Source organism: Dasypus novemcinctus, chromosome 9, assembly GCF_030445035.2.
Source record: "Dasypus novemcinctus isolate mDasNov1 chromosome 9, mDasNov1.1.hap2, whole genome shotgun sequence".
Taxonomy (NCBI): domain Eukaryota; kingdom Metazoa; phylum Chordata; class Mammalia; order Cingulata; family Dasypodidae; genus Dasypus; species Dasypus novemcinctus.
Genome location: NC_080681.1, coordinates 95,391,887 through 95,406,835, shown reverse-complemented (window position 1 = coordinate 95,406,835; position 14,949 = coordinate 95,391,887). Strand labels below are relative to the sequence as shown.

At 38.6% G+C, this 14,949-nt stretch overlaps 1 protein-coding gene across 3 annotated transcripts in view; it reads left to right on the top strand.

Annotated features, from left to right (window-relative positions):
* Nucleotides 1–14,949, top strand: part of MACF1 (microtubule actin crosslinking factor 1) — a 385,648-nt gene that overhangs the window by 202,761 nt on the left and 167,938 nt on the right. For all 3 annotated transcript variants that reach the window (XM_058303848.2, XM_058303845.2, XM_058303843.2), the window contains 7 exons: nt 121–198; nt 830–991; nt 2,921–3,025; nt 3,650–3,745; nt 5,007–5,132; nt 7,663–7,815; nt 10,017–10,171. In XM_058303848.2, coding sequence (XP_058159831.1) covers nt 121–198; nt 830–991; nt 2,921–3,025; nt 3,650–3,745; nt 5,007–5,132; nt 7,663–7,815; nt 10,017–10,171 — 875 coding nt within the window. The remainder of the gene's footprint in view (nt 1–120; nt 199–829; nt 992–2,920; nt 3,026–3,649; nt 3,746–5,006; nt 5,133–7,662; nt 7,816–10,016; nt 10,172–14,949) is intronic.

Sequence of the window (14,949 nt, the reverse complement as noted above, 5' to 3'; positions counted from 1 at the left end):
CAGAGTAACCAATTCTTTTCTACGTGCAGACATATTTACGTAGTTGAAACTATAACATAGGTAAACATAGTTTAGTTACTCTTTCTCTAATATATTTTTATTTCGATCTTTTCTTATCAGGGAAAAATGTCCCAGAATTTCCATACTAGCTATGTTGAAACTCTTGGGAAGCTGGAAACACAGTATTGTAAATTGAAGGTGAGCTTTGATTAATTCTCTCATGTTCTCTTCATGGAAAATTTGGTTCCTTTTAAACAACTCTCTTCCTTAATTCAGGAAGCTCATGATTTGACCCTGTTTTGGTTTTCTGTTTATTAGGTTGTATTGTTGAACTTGCAGTTGTTCATATATATTATAACATTTACTCATTTTTCTTAATGAATCAGAAAACACTGCCCCAGAAAGTTTCAAGTAAGTAGAACCATCCTAGCTTTCATGCCTCACCAAAGCAGTGGCTATTGATGCTTTGAGATACTCAAAACTAGGAATTTGAGATTGATAGAAAGGGACTCCCTTTTTATGTCTTGTTCTTCTTTCCTGATATCAAGATTGTTCAGAGTAGGACAGGCCCAGGAACATTCTTTATCCAGGGAGTCCCACAAAGGCCTGGTGAGGTCTAGCTTCCAGCTGAGATTAAAGATTGCTTTGGAAGTTCTGAACAAGTCTGATGCTTTGTACTGAATTTGGGTCCATGGAGGAGAACCCAGGGATAGAAAAGCAAGGCTAAATTCATTTCCTCAGTTACTCTTTGATTTGATGTAAAATGTGCTGTTATTGTCTACAGATGTCTAGGCTGGCAGTTTAACCTTGTCATCTTTGCTTTATCTAGGAAACTTCTAGCTTTCGGATGAGGCACCTTCAGAGCTTACATAAATTTGTCTCCAGAGCTACAGCTGAGTTGATCTGGTTGAATGAGAAGGAGGAGGAGGAACTAGCATATGACTGGAGTGACAACAATCCCAATATTTCAGCCAAGAGAAATTACTTCTCTGTGAGTCTAGCATAATAAGCTTGTCATATTTATGTAATAGCTGAAGGAGACAGAGGGACTAGTCTGATGAGAGCTTAAGTTTTATAGGGTGTACTTGGTTAAATAGGGAGACCCTTGTCAGTACCTCTTTGTGCATGTGAGAAGGGTACATGGAGCAAAAGCCAGTAGATCCCTAGAGTTAATTTATTTACAGTGCATATAGAAAGGCAGTGTTTTGGGCAGCTGGAACAGCAATCTGCAAGTTGAGTCATTTAAGAAGTAATATACTTTGTGGTTTGGAGTGAGACAGATTTAAGTTCAAATTCTCATTTCTTCATCTCCTAGCTCTGTTACTTTGGGCAAGTCATTTAATCTCTCTGTGCTTCTGTAAAATGGGATGATAGCACCACTTCGAAGCATTATTATAAAGATTGTATAAGATTTAATAAGCTAATCTAGGCAAATCATTCAGCAAAGGACTTGGTATGGTACGTAGGACAAACAGTAATAGCTCCATGATGATGGTGGGGTTATTTCTCTTACTATTATTGTTAGTAATGGTATTGCTTAATGGGTATAAACTTTTGGCTTCTCACAAATTCTGAATTCTGTTTAATTCATTTAAAAATTTTTGGCCTCAATTTTTTCACCTATGAAATGGGGAGGAAAATTCTGCATTACTGTAAGTGGAAGATGTGTACAAGTAGGCAGGGTTATTTTGTTGTTGCTGCTGCTACTTTTAGTATTTCTATATCACGATTTTGTTCACACTATGAAAATAAGGAAATTTTTTTAAACTAACATTTTAGATTAGATACTTGGAAGCCAATTCCATTGATCTAGGATTCCTAAAAAAGGTTTCTCCTGGTTGGAAAATGAAATATGCTTCTTCTCACATAAAGAAGAAAAAATAGATAGTATAGTTAATATAATTAACAGTCTGTATGAGAACTGAAGTTAGGCTATAACAAAGATTTTAAGAAAGTGCCCTGAGAGCATCAAGGAGAAAGGGATAAAATCTGATTGTAAAGGCCATTACCAGCTTCACAGAAGAGCTGGCATTTAAATTGGATTCTGTGGTATGAATAGAATTTAGAGTCAGAGGAGGCGGCAGACTTGGTCCAGTGGTTAGGGCGTCCGTCTTCCACATGGGAGGTCCACGGTTCAAGCCCCAGGCCTCCTTGACTCGTGTGCAGCTGGTCCATGCGCAGTGCTGATGCGTGCAAGAAGTGCCCTGCCATGCAGGGGTGTCCCCGCGCTGGGGAGCCCCATGCTCAAGGAGTGCGCCCCGGAAGGAGAGCCGCCCAGCGCGAAAGAAAGTGCAGCCTGCCCAGGAATGGCACCGCACACACGAGAATTGACACAACAAGATGATACAACCAAAAGAAACACAGATTCCTGTGCCGCTGACAACAGAAGCGGACAAAAGAAGATGCAGCAAATAGACACAGAGAACAGACAACCGGGGTTGGGGGGAGGGGGAAATAAATAGATAAATAAATAAATAAACAAAAATCTTAAAAAAAAAAAAAAAAAGAAAGAGTCAGAGGAGGGCATTGCAGGCTAAGGAAATAATATGAGCAAAGCCAACCTGTCGACAATACTGATCTACTCACGTGTCATGTAGTAGGTAGATGGGTGCTGACATGAACTGTCTACTCTGTCTACTCAAACCAAGTTATCTTTTTTCTCTGACTGCAGTGTAGAGAATATTTCCCCACTTTACTCGGGATTAGCTTAAGTCCTTTATCCTTTGTAAATCATTCTCTAGTAGTTCCAGCATTTCTGCCCTTCTCTGAAATCCTCTGGCATGTACAATTATACTTCTCATTTTGGAAATAATTCTGTGTTGTAGGCTCCTTAAAGGGACAGCAGGAAATAGGGCTTTTAGTTTATTGCTACTACTCTCTGAACCAGCACTTATTGCATAAAATTGAATTCCATTTTCAGGAGTTGACCATGGAACTGGAGGAGAAACAGGATGTGTTTCAGTCTCTACAAGATACAGCCGATCTGCTATCACTTGAGAACCACCCAGCCAAGCAGACTGTTGAGGTATGTGACTTGAGAATACATGAGGGCTAAGTGCTTTTTAGAAAAGTATTTAAATCAGAGACTTTGTTCCTCTGAAAGAACTGAAGGAAGTGTCAGGGCTCATTTGTCTTGGGTCTTACCTCTTTTCATCCCAAACTGTTCTGGTAGCCCCCAAAAAGCTGGAAACAGTTTTGATAGTCTAAGGAGAATACTAAGAGAAACAATAGGAAGAGAGATGACTCCTGACTTTGTGGGCAAAATGACTTGGACCATTGTCTTTCAAATAACTGTACAGGCACATCCCACCTCTTATTGGTTTCGTGCTTTTACCCAGAAAAGAGAGATGATTGAGAAAGTAAGGAGGGATTTATACATGTCTGCGTTCTGTTGGCCACATCATTAAGTTGGAAGAGACCGTCTATATATAATCCCTCCTAACAAAACCATGTTGAGTAAAAGGCTAGTTCGTTTGTTTGTTTGTTTTTTTCATAGAAAGCTTGAGCATATTACTAGTCAAGTATCTCCATGTCTCTTTGTTGGCCTCTTTATCATTTTTCAGAGTGGTACTTAGAGGAGAACATTGCACATACAAATTGAGTCTGTTAATTTCATGCCCTTCTGTCTATGTGTGCTGGATTGTTGCAGGCTTACAGTGCTGCTGTTCAGTCCCAGTTGCAGTGGATGAAGCAGCTATGCTTGTGTGTTGAGCAGCATGTGAAAGAGAATACTGCTTACTTTCAGGTATGGTAGACACTGTATTTGTGAGAATGAGCATGTCTCTGTGTGTATCAGACACAGAGAGCAGACATCTGGAGGGGGTAGGGGAGGAAGAGAAATAAATAAAAACAAATCTTAAAAAAAAAAAAAAAGGCAGCCTAGGCTTCTTCACGAAGTAACTGTACTCCACAAACAGCAAGAGAGAGTAAGTCCCAGTGCACAAGCACTTCTTTCTGCTTCTGTCAGTTTTATTAATATACCAGTGGTCAAAGCAAATCACACGGCCAAGCACAGATTCAAGGGGAGGAGAAATAGACTCCACTTCTTGATGGGAGTCACTGTAAAATATAACAAATAACTCTTTTTTTAAAAGATTTATTTGTTTATTTCTCTTCCCTCCCCCCCCCCCAGTTGTCTGCTCTCTCTGTCCGTTTGCTGTGTGTTCTTCTGTGACCACTTCGATCCTTATCAGTGGCACAGGAATCTGTGTTTCTTTTTGTTGCGTCATCTTGTTGTGTCAGCTCTCCCTGTGTGTGGCGCCATTCCTGGGCAGGCTGCACTTTCTTTCGCGCTGGGTGGCTCTCCTTACAGGGTGCACTCCTTGCACATGGGGCTCCCCTACGCGGGGGACACACCTTACTGGCAGGGCACTCCTTGCGTGCATTAGCACTGCGCATGGGCCAGCTCCACACGGGTCAAGGAGGCCCAGGGTTTGAACCATGGACCTCCCATGTGGTAGATGGACACCCTATCCATTGGGCCAAGTCCTCTTCCCATAAATATCTCTTTTCAATCAACCACAACATGAAAGACTGTACTGCTTATTTTCAGATGAGGGTAAAAGGTAAGTAAATAAGCTGCTATCTGTTTGTTTTTGTCCTAAGTTAAATAATCTTTCTGATCATTTTGTAGTCATATCAGTGAAATTGAAACAAATTGAATCCCTCAACCTCTAAGCTTTTCATGAAATGTACCTCACAGCCAAGTACTGTTACTAGTCAAAGGCTGAGAGGAAAGAGCAGTGATTTCTGAGGGTAGGAAGTAGGTTAAGTATACTACAGGATTTAGTATGCATTGTGAGAGTTATCACTAATATTTTAATGACATGGCATTTTAATTCCTCTAATTTATATTTCTGTATGCTTTGTAATCAATCACTAATATGTCTACAGTGGAATATAATCAGCTATGCTCAGCTCTGCACAGTAAGATTGGTCTTTCTTAGTTAACCTCTCAGTGTTCTGGTGTATTGAGCACAAGGCATCCCTTCCTTGTATTACCACAGTTCTTCAGTGATGCACGAGACTTAGAGGCATTCTTGAGGAACCTCCAAGACTCCATCAAACGAAAATACTCCTGTGACCACAGCACCAGCTTATCCCGCCTTGAGGACCTGCTTCAGGACTCCATGGTGGGTGTTGCATCAGTGGGGAATTTACTTCTGAGAAACAGAGTAAACCATATCAAATGCTGCTGCTTATATCCTTGAACGCTCCAGAGCAATGGTCAGTTTTACAGAGTTCAGCTCACATTCAGATAGGGTTTAATCAATTTTGTTCGGCCCCTTTCTTTCCTATTTTCTTTTCTTTTCTCAAAGAAGATGCTATATGGTTTTGGGTATGTTATTGAAGTAAAAGCCTAAAGTCATCTCCCCCCGAGCCACTTAGTGCTCATCATACTTTCATTGCATCGTTCCTATTTTATTTAAGTAATTGGAGCCAAAGATGAAGTATAGAATATGAAAAATGGGTTGGAAGGGATTAACTGACATCCACTTTTTTAAATGCTATAATGCAAGAGAATTTTTAAAAAATAAACAATGAAATAGACTTGAGCAAAATTGTTCTTTCTTGGTAATTTTCTTTTGATAATGATGAGGTATTAGAGAATTGATTTTAATCAAAGACATTAAAATCTTATTTAGATGTAATTTAGTATTTGTCCAATTTACTTATGTAACATAGTAACTTTTTAAAAACAATTTTGTACCCAATATTGTTTTATATCACTGTGGAAGCTAGAAAGAACTCAACAAGGTTCACTTTTAATCCAAATCAATTTTATATTCATTTGAACCATTGATTTATTCCTCAGGAGTGCTATGAATAAACTCAGCACTGGGACTATTTACATTTATTGACTATATATTACACAGAGTTGGCAAGACCATGTGCAAGCTACATCTCAAGTTAAAATAGAAATTCTGTGTATGTAGTAGGGAGGTTACTTTTCCTTTGGGAGAAGCCAGGGATAGCTCCAGAACATTTCAATAGAGAATTCTGAATAAAGAACCAAAATAACATAAAATATTATCAATTTTGGGGCATGATTGGTATTTGTCTACATTATATATATATGTATATTTTTTATATATTCATGTATTGTAAAACCATGAGTGTATTTACATTCAGTGTTTCACCTGGGGCAAATAGTCTGATAATTTAATTATTTGGAATGAAGGATAAAAGCCTGACTTTTCAGATGATGTCTCTAGAATGTCTCTCTTGGAGGTACAAGTGTGAAGGAGGGAGATAATTATCTTGGCTATCATCTCCTCCCTCCCACAGGGTACCTTCCTGTCATAGGGTAACTCTTCTGCTATTGTTGTCATTATCTTCTCTTCTCGAGGGTCGCTGCTCTGTTCCCTCCTCTCCAGGTCAGGGGCATCAGGTTGGCGGCGTCATCGGGGCATGGAGTCACCTGGGTCTACTCCTCAGCTTGTCCTCCGCTTTCAGCTTGTCCGTCAGGTTCGGGAGCATCTGTCCTGGCTTCTGGTTCTTTTCAGATCTTTTACCATGCTGAGCACTTGATCTCTGGAGCTTGAGATATTTGACTGTGGGTTAGACAGATATTGACATCTTTATTGCAAGGAAACTGAAATGAGTAGACCAGCTTTCAAGTATGGAACAGTGTGGCTGTCTCCCTGGTATATTCCATTCCTCTTTCTTAACTAATAAGTTAAAGTTGTATTTCTTCCAATCATGCTCCCGGGGACAGGCACAGGTAGTTTCTTTAAGCATTTCTTTTTTCTTTACTTGCATATTCTTAATTCTTTAATGGCATTTCTTAACATTATTAACTCTTGACTCTTGTCACATCTACTTCCATCCTAAGAGAGCCCTCTTCTGGGGACCTTTATACCATAAAATGGGCTTGAAACATCCTGGTTAATAGATTATTCTTTAATCGCCAATGGGATTGGTAGTAGATTGCTACCAATTTTGTTGATGAGAAATTAATTTGTTTTTGAGATAATTGGGTTTGCAGAGACTTGAAAGTTTTACTTTTGTGTATTTCTTTCAAACCAATCAAATTTATATGAATATTGCAAGTTGTAAGATACTGAAAGGTAAACCCTAAGTTGTTTATCATGATACCTTCACCAACAGCACTGGTTTATAGACTGTTGGTTGAAGAGCTAAGAGCTTCCTCTAGAAAGCTTAACTCAATTTAGTAAAGTGAATTATTTGGAGTAGAGCTAGGGGGATATAATTTTTTTTTTTAAATTTTAAAGAATATAACCCTAGCTTCTCCTAAATAGAAAGGCAAGAACTGGCTTCCACCAGTGAGAAATTGAACAATAACAGTAATTATTATTGTTACTATTTTTAACTTCCATGTTCTCTGAACCTTATTTGGGGAAATCTTTTGTTAACTGTATAGCTGTATTTGTTTTTGTTTTTGTTTTGCATGTGGCTTTTTTGGTTCATTGAAAAGGGCACAGGGAGAAAACTGCACAATTTGAGTATAAAACGCACTTGGTGGAAGACAGAAACATTCTCTCCTTTTTCCTTTATCCATGTTTCTAAGATGATTCCACTAAGGATCCCTACTTAACTTTGAAATGACATTCTCTGAGGGAGTAGAGCACTGTTTTCTCTGTTGAATTAGATACCCTGAGTAGCAACTTTAATGTGTTTGTTTTTTCTCTCGTTTTGTAGGATGAAAAGGAGCAGCTTATACAGTCCAAAAGCTCCGTTGCCAGTCTTGTTGGGAGATCAAAAGCCATTGTGCAGCTAAAGCCTCGCAGTCCAGACCATGTGCTAAAGAGCACTATTTCTGTTAAGGCCATTTGTGACTATCGGCAGATTGAGGTAAGGAAGTCAGAAGGGTACCTTTGGGTTCCAGAGGGAAGGAAGGAAGAAGGGAAGCCCTCAGTTAAGGTTTAGGGAGTTTTTCCTATTAGAATTTAAACAGGCTCAAATCTTCCCATCATTAAAAAACGACAAAAAAAAACCTCTGCAATCTTGATCTTCTCCCTGGTTCAGTGATTGGCACCCAGTTGCTCAAGTGCTGATGGAAATGGTGCTTTGTAGTTCCTGAGAAATATCCTTGACTACCCTTTCTTATTCCCCACACAGCTAGTAGGACTGGCAAGTCATAAAATCTTGCAGATTTAGCTTAAATGTACTTCTTTCCATCCCTGCTGCTACTACCCTAGTTTAGATGGCAAGTTTCTTTCACTTAGATTAGTGCATCTTCCTCCTTATTCAGTGCATTTTTTTATCCTGCCACCACCATGATCTTTAAAACAAATTAGTCCCCTCTCGATATAGAGGTGGAGTAGACATCACCATCCTAGGGCCCACAGGATGGAGGAATAAAATATGGATTAGAGGGGACTTACTGGTATTCTACTATAGAACTATTGTGGCTAGTAATGGAAGAAATTGTAGCATTGATGTGGAGATAGTGGCCGCAGTATTTGCTGAGGGCAGGGAGAGGGAAGAAGAGATGTGATGTGGGGGCATTTTTGGGACTTGGAGTTGTCCTAAATGGTATTGCAGGGACAGATGCTGGATATTATATATACTGCCATAACCCACTGAATGTACTGGGGGAGAGTGTAAACTACAATGTAAACTATTATCCATGCTGTGCAGCAGTGCTCCAAAATGTATTCACCAAATGCACTGAATGTGCCACAATGGTGAAAGAGGTTGTGTGATGTGGGTGGGGTGGGGAGGGGTGTGGGGATATGGGAAGCTCTTTTATTTTTTAATGTAACATTTTTTGTGATCCATGTATCTTCAAAAAATACAATTAAAATTTTTTTTTTTAAAAAGGCCACTTCTCAAATCCTGCAATTCCCTATTGCTCTTGGGAGAAACTGTAAATCATGAGGTAAAGAACAAAATCTGTCTTTATCTCCCTTGCCAAGACTGAATTGTGTTCTTTCCATTTGATCCCATAAATTGCCCTATTATAGCATTTGTCACACAGTATTTTAAGTATATACTCCACCAGAATATATGGAATATAGAGTATGCTTGCTTACCTTTTTATTCCTAGGGCCTTTCATATTTCTAGGCACCTAGTAAGCACTCAATAAATATTTTTTATATAAAGAAAGAATGAATAAAATAAACAATGCATCTAGCTTCTCTGTGTCTCAGTATTTCTGGCTAGAAAATAGGGTTAATAATATTGATTACTTGGGGAAGCCGACTTGGCCCAGTGGTTAGGGTGTCTGCCTACCACATGGGAGGTCCGCGGTTCAAACCCCGGGCCTCCTTGACCCATGTGGAGCTGGCCCACGCGCAGTGCTGATGCGCGCAAGGAGTGCCATGCCACGCAGGGGTGTCCCCCATGTAGGGGAGCCCCACCCCGTAAGGGGAGCCACCCAGTGCAAAAGAAAGTGCAGCCTGCCCAGGAGTGGTGCTGCACACACAGAGAGCTGACACAACAAGATGATGCAACAAAAAGAAACACAGATTCCTGTGCTGCTGACAACAACAGAAGTGGACAAAGAAGAACATGCAGCAAACAGACACAGAGAACAGACAACTGGGGTGGGGGGAGAGAAATAAAGAAAATAAAATAATAATAAAAAAAATATTGATTACTTGTCTCCAAGAGAAAGAATATATGATTGCAAAATGCTTAAACTTTTTCAGGGATTTGGGTAGGATATAGGTAAGGAGAAGAAGGAAGTATCATAGAAGTAAAGTTGTGATTATTCATGTCTCATTCATTTTTACCCTACTAGTTGTAGGTGCAGGGGGATTGTTCTTATGGCTCTTATAGTCTATAACTTTCATATACTGAATTACTGGCATATAAAAATCATTTAATAAACACTTGTTTCCTTGGTTTATTTGATGTTACAACTTTTCCTTTGTTGTATATTTCTATGCATTATATTTTTGTCAAAATCAGGAACCTTCACTAAGTGATAGCAGATCTCCAAAATGATTTTTTTTTCCTTAAGGATTTCATTGCTTTGGGATCAGGCACCAGGTAATAATGGGTTGTTGATTTATCCATTAGCAATAACATAAATTTGTCTTTTCAGATCACTGTTTGCAAGAATGATGAGTGTGTGTTAGAAGATAATTCACAGCGGACCAAATGGAAAGTGATCAGCCCCACAGGAAATGAGGCAATGGTGCCATCTGTTTGCTTCCTCATCCCCCCACCCAATAAGGATGCCATTGAGACCGCCAGCAGGTACTTCTTCTCAACTACTACTCAGTACTGTCCTAGAGGGATGAATCTGCTTACGTGATCTCCTTGAGCAGAGGGACCGAGTTTTAAAGTTTCTTTTGGGGGGAAGCGGATTTGGCACAATGGATGGGGCTTCTGCCTACCACATGGGAGGTCCAGGGTTCAAACCCAGGGCCTCCTGACCTGTGTGATGGGCCGGCCCACGCGCAGTGCTGATGTGCACAGGGAGTGCTGTGCCACGCAGGGGTATCCCCTGCGTAGGGGAGCCCCATGTGCAGGGAGTGTGCCCTGTAAGAAGAACTGGCCAGTGTGAAAAAAGTGCAGCCTGCCCAGGAATGACACTGCACACACAGAGAGCTGACGCAGCAAGATGACGCAACAAAAAGAGACTCAGATTCTGGGTGCCGCAGATGAGAATACAAGCGGACACAGAAGAACACACAGCGAATGGGCACAGAGAGCAGACAACTTGGGGGGGTTGCGTAGAAGGGGAGAGAAATAAATAAAAAATCTTTAAAAAAATAAAATAAAGTTTCTTTTGGAAAAGGGTCTTATTTAGAGATAGCAAGTCTCACACTGCCAACCACACAGTAGATCTTCAGTAGATACTTATATTGAGTTGAGACATATTTAGTGGTGTTTCTTTTCTTTTATATATGTGTGTGTATATATATATATATATTTAAGATACTTAGATTATATTAAATATTACATGCAAAAAGATATTTTTAAAGAATTGTTGGTTTTCATCAGTTTGCTCTCAGATGATTGGTTTTCATAGTAACAGCTAGTTTTCTTCTTTAATTTAAATTTTTATCAAAGTAATATATGTGCATACTTTAAAAAGTTAGATTATACCACAGAGCTTATAACAAAAACTAGTAACCACCTTCCCTTCTCCAGAGTCCTACTTCCCAGGGTCAACTCTTTTAGCAGATTTTTTTTCTAATTTTTAATTCTGAATTTCTTTATATAATGTGATTTTCTGCTATTTCCTGATTTTTCCAAATTTTGACATTACCTATTAACTTTCTACTCTTTAAAAATTTGCTTTTTTTCTTCTTTTCTTTTTTTTTGAGAAGGTACTAGAGATTGAACCTCCTGGGACCTTGTATGTCCAAAGCAGGTGCTCAACCACTGAGCTGTACCTGCTCCGGCATTTAGCTTTTTACAGCACATTCCTACATGCATACAGGAATCTTCTCACCATCATCTTAATGTAGTGATGTCACAATTTTTGTATAAATTGATGTTTTTTCTGGCTATTATTACATAAAATTGTTGACAGCTAAACCACACTGTACTCTGAGTGATTTTTGTGAGACTTAGCCATCATAACTTACCCTCTGAACTCAACTTGTGTCATTCTCCTTGCTTGTAGTCTGCCCCAGTCACTCTGGTCTTTTTCTTCTTTCTTAAACAGCAAGCATATTCTTGCTTCAGGCCTTTGCACTTCTTGTTTTTGATTCAGATATTTATATAATCCACCGCTTCACTTAATTTGTTTTGTCCTATCCAACTTCATGCACCCCACCCCCACTCATGGTCATACTTACTCATCTTTATTTTTATTCAGAACACTTAATACTGCCCCCATCCTCATAGAAGACATTCCAAAAGAATAGAGACTTGTCTGGTTTTTTTTTACTCTTTATCCTCAGCCACTTAGAATCATTCCAGGTACATAATAGGTTATCAATAAATGGTTGTTGAATGAAAGAATAGATGAATGAATGAGCGAATATATGTTTGGATAAGTTGTCTCATTTACTTTCTTATATAATTTTTTGTTTTTCTGAAGATAATTGCTTTGTTTTTTAGTTTGCTTAATTATCTTTTTGTATATTATGAATTTATTCCTAAACTCTCCTGTTTTAGCCTAAAACACTTCTCAATATGGCCCAACACCACAGGTAATTTTCATTTTCACTTTCTCTTGGAAACATCCTTTCTGGATCATTGTGTCTTCCTGTTGCAATTCTGGGCCTGTTCAGTAGGCCTGTGTCAATAATGCTACCCAGGCATTCACCTTGCAGATTATCTTTACCTACCTTCTGTGTTGAGCCATCTGATTCCTAGATTCCAGGTCATACTGTTTGTTGGTTTATTCCCTGGTTTGTTGGAGTACACTCTTTAGTAGCTTACTGAAAAAGGGTGCTTGGGAGGCAAATTTTTGACACCTCTCCTCTCTGAAAATGTCTTTCTTCTTATTTTATAATTGATTTGTTAGTTGCAGACTTCTAGTTTGGAAGTGATGTTTTGTTTTGTTTTGTTTTTTCTTTTTATTTTAGTTATTGTTTTTTTGTTTGTTTTCTTATTTTCTGGAAATGATTTTCACTCAGAACCTTGAAGGCATTGCTTCATTGTTTTCTGGTTTCAAGGATTTGTCGTGGAGAGGACCAGTTCTGTTTTCTTTTAAATTTGCATAACTATAAAATTCATTCTTTGTAGTGAACGTTTCTGTTGGTTTTGACAAGTGCACAGAATTGTATGACTACCACCACAGTCATGATACAGAACAATTTGATACTTTACCTTTTGAATGAAATCTTTTTTTCCTTGAATCTCTTAAAGATTTTATACTCTTAATTTCTAGTCTTTGAAGGGGATGTTTTTGAGAATAATTTTGTATTCAATGTGCTCATGAGACCCTTTAAAACTGGAAACTCATTTTTCAGACCTGGGAAAACTGTTCTTGGATTATTTCTTTAATAATTTGTGTTTTCTCTTTAAAGAACTGCCGTTTAACCAGATTTTAGACCTCCTAAACTAATTCTCTAATTTCCTCATTTTCTATCTTTTTGTATTTTTATTCTTTTTTTCTTTTTTTAGATTTTCTGAATTTCTTATTTCAACTTATACTTTAAAATTTTTTTCTAACAAAATTTTTATTTTATAGAGTTCTTTTTTCCTTTTTGGTTGCATAGGCTCTTTTTTTCATGATTTGAAATTTTCTACTGTTCTTTGTATAGTCTCTATTTCCTCTTTGTTTACTCTTAACTCTTTGCATTTTGTATTCTTTCAAGTTTAAAGCTTTCCTTAAATGTTGATCCTTGACCATCTGCTCATGTATAAAAGTGAGGCACTGAAAAGCAGGCTGGAAACTGTGTTTGGCTGGGGCTTGTCAGTTGGTGGGCCTCATTATGGATGATTAAGCAAAGATCTGGTTATTTTGTTTGGGCACTTCAGCTATCAGCATCAGTAAGTTTTTACTTTTTGGAGTAGTCATTTTTTCCTATTTTCAACTCCATCCTGTACCACTACTTTCTGTGGTAACTGATGTCTCTACTTCCTAGGCTTTGGGGATTGCTTCATGCAGATTGGCTTGCTTCTTATTGACATCTGTTTATGTGTACAGTTGCTTACATTCATATATACACACACTATGTACTTATATAAGTAGTTAAAGTTGAAACCTGAATTACTTAGTACTCATCCGTTCACTTTCCATCTTCTAAAATTTAATTGCTGTGGTTCTTTTCCTTGAAGGCTTAAAACACTTAAAAAAACTTTTTAATTGAATTATATCATTCGTACATGAACATACATAAACAATAAATGTATAGTAAAATATGCAAATTTATAAAACAAAAATGCATATCATCATACAGCGCTCTCCTATATCTCCCCACCACCACCATCTTGCATTGTTGTGAAACATTTGTTACAAACTGTGCAGGAGCATCATCAAAATATTACTACTACCGGGAGTGGATGTAACTCAAGTGGATGATTGCCTTCTTCCCATGTATGAGGTCCTGGGTTCGATCCCCAGTATCTTCTAAAAAAATAAAACAGATGAAAAAAAAAAATTCTCATTGGGGAGTGGATGTGGCTCAGTGGTTAAGTACCTGCTTCCCATGTATAAGGTCCTCGGTTCAATCCCCTGTACCTCCTTAAAAAATACACACACACTCAGCTACTACTACTACTACAACTACCACCTATAGCTACTACTATATTACTGCCTATAGTCCGTATCTTCCATTTGGTGTATTTTTCCCCCAGCCCACCTGTATTAGTCAGCCAAAGGGGTGCTGATGTAAAATACCAGAAATGGGTATTTATTTGGGGTAGGAACTTACAGATACCAGGCCATAAAGCATAAAGTACTTCCCTCACCAAAGTCTATTTGGAGCAAGTTGGCTGCCGATGTCTGCAAGGGTTCAGGCTTCCTGGGTTCCTATATTCTTGGGCTTGCTTTTCTCTGGGTTCAAGGTCCTTCCTTCCTGGTGCTGGCTTCTCTTTCCTCTTTGTGCTGACTTCCCAGGGCCCCAGCTTAAGTCTTCAACATCAAACTCCAACATCAAAACTCCAATGTCAGAAAACCCTCAACTCTGTTCTTTGCCATGCCTTTTATCTGTGAGTCCCCACCCACTAAGGGGTAGGGACCCGATGCCCTAATCATAACTCAATCATGCCCAGGGACAGATCAGATTACAAGCATAATCCGAGATTTCTTTTTGGAATTCATCAATAATATTAAACTGCTACACCACCCAGTTAGCACTCTATATTAGTATTATATATTTGTTATTGTTCCGGAGAAAGCAGTCTCATATTTGTCCTGTTAACCACGGTCCATCATCTACCACTGGATTCCATGTGTTATACAATCCCATGCTTTTTACAATCTATTCAAAGTTTACACTCAGCATCTCTCATTTTCATCATAGAGTTGTGCTGTCATCAATTCAGTTAATTTTAGAACATTTTCATTACTCCAAAAGGAAAAGTCCCATACTTTTAAACCTCCCATCTTATTGCCATTGCTGCAAAAT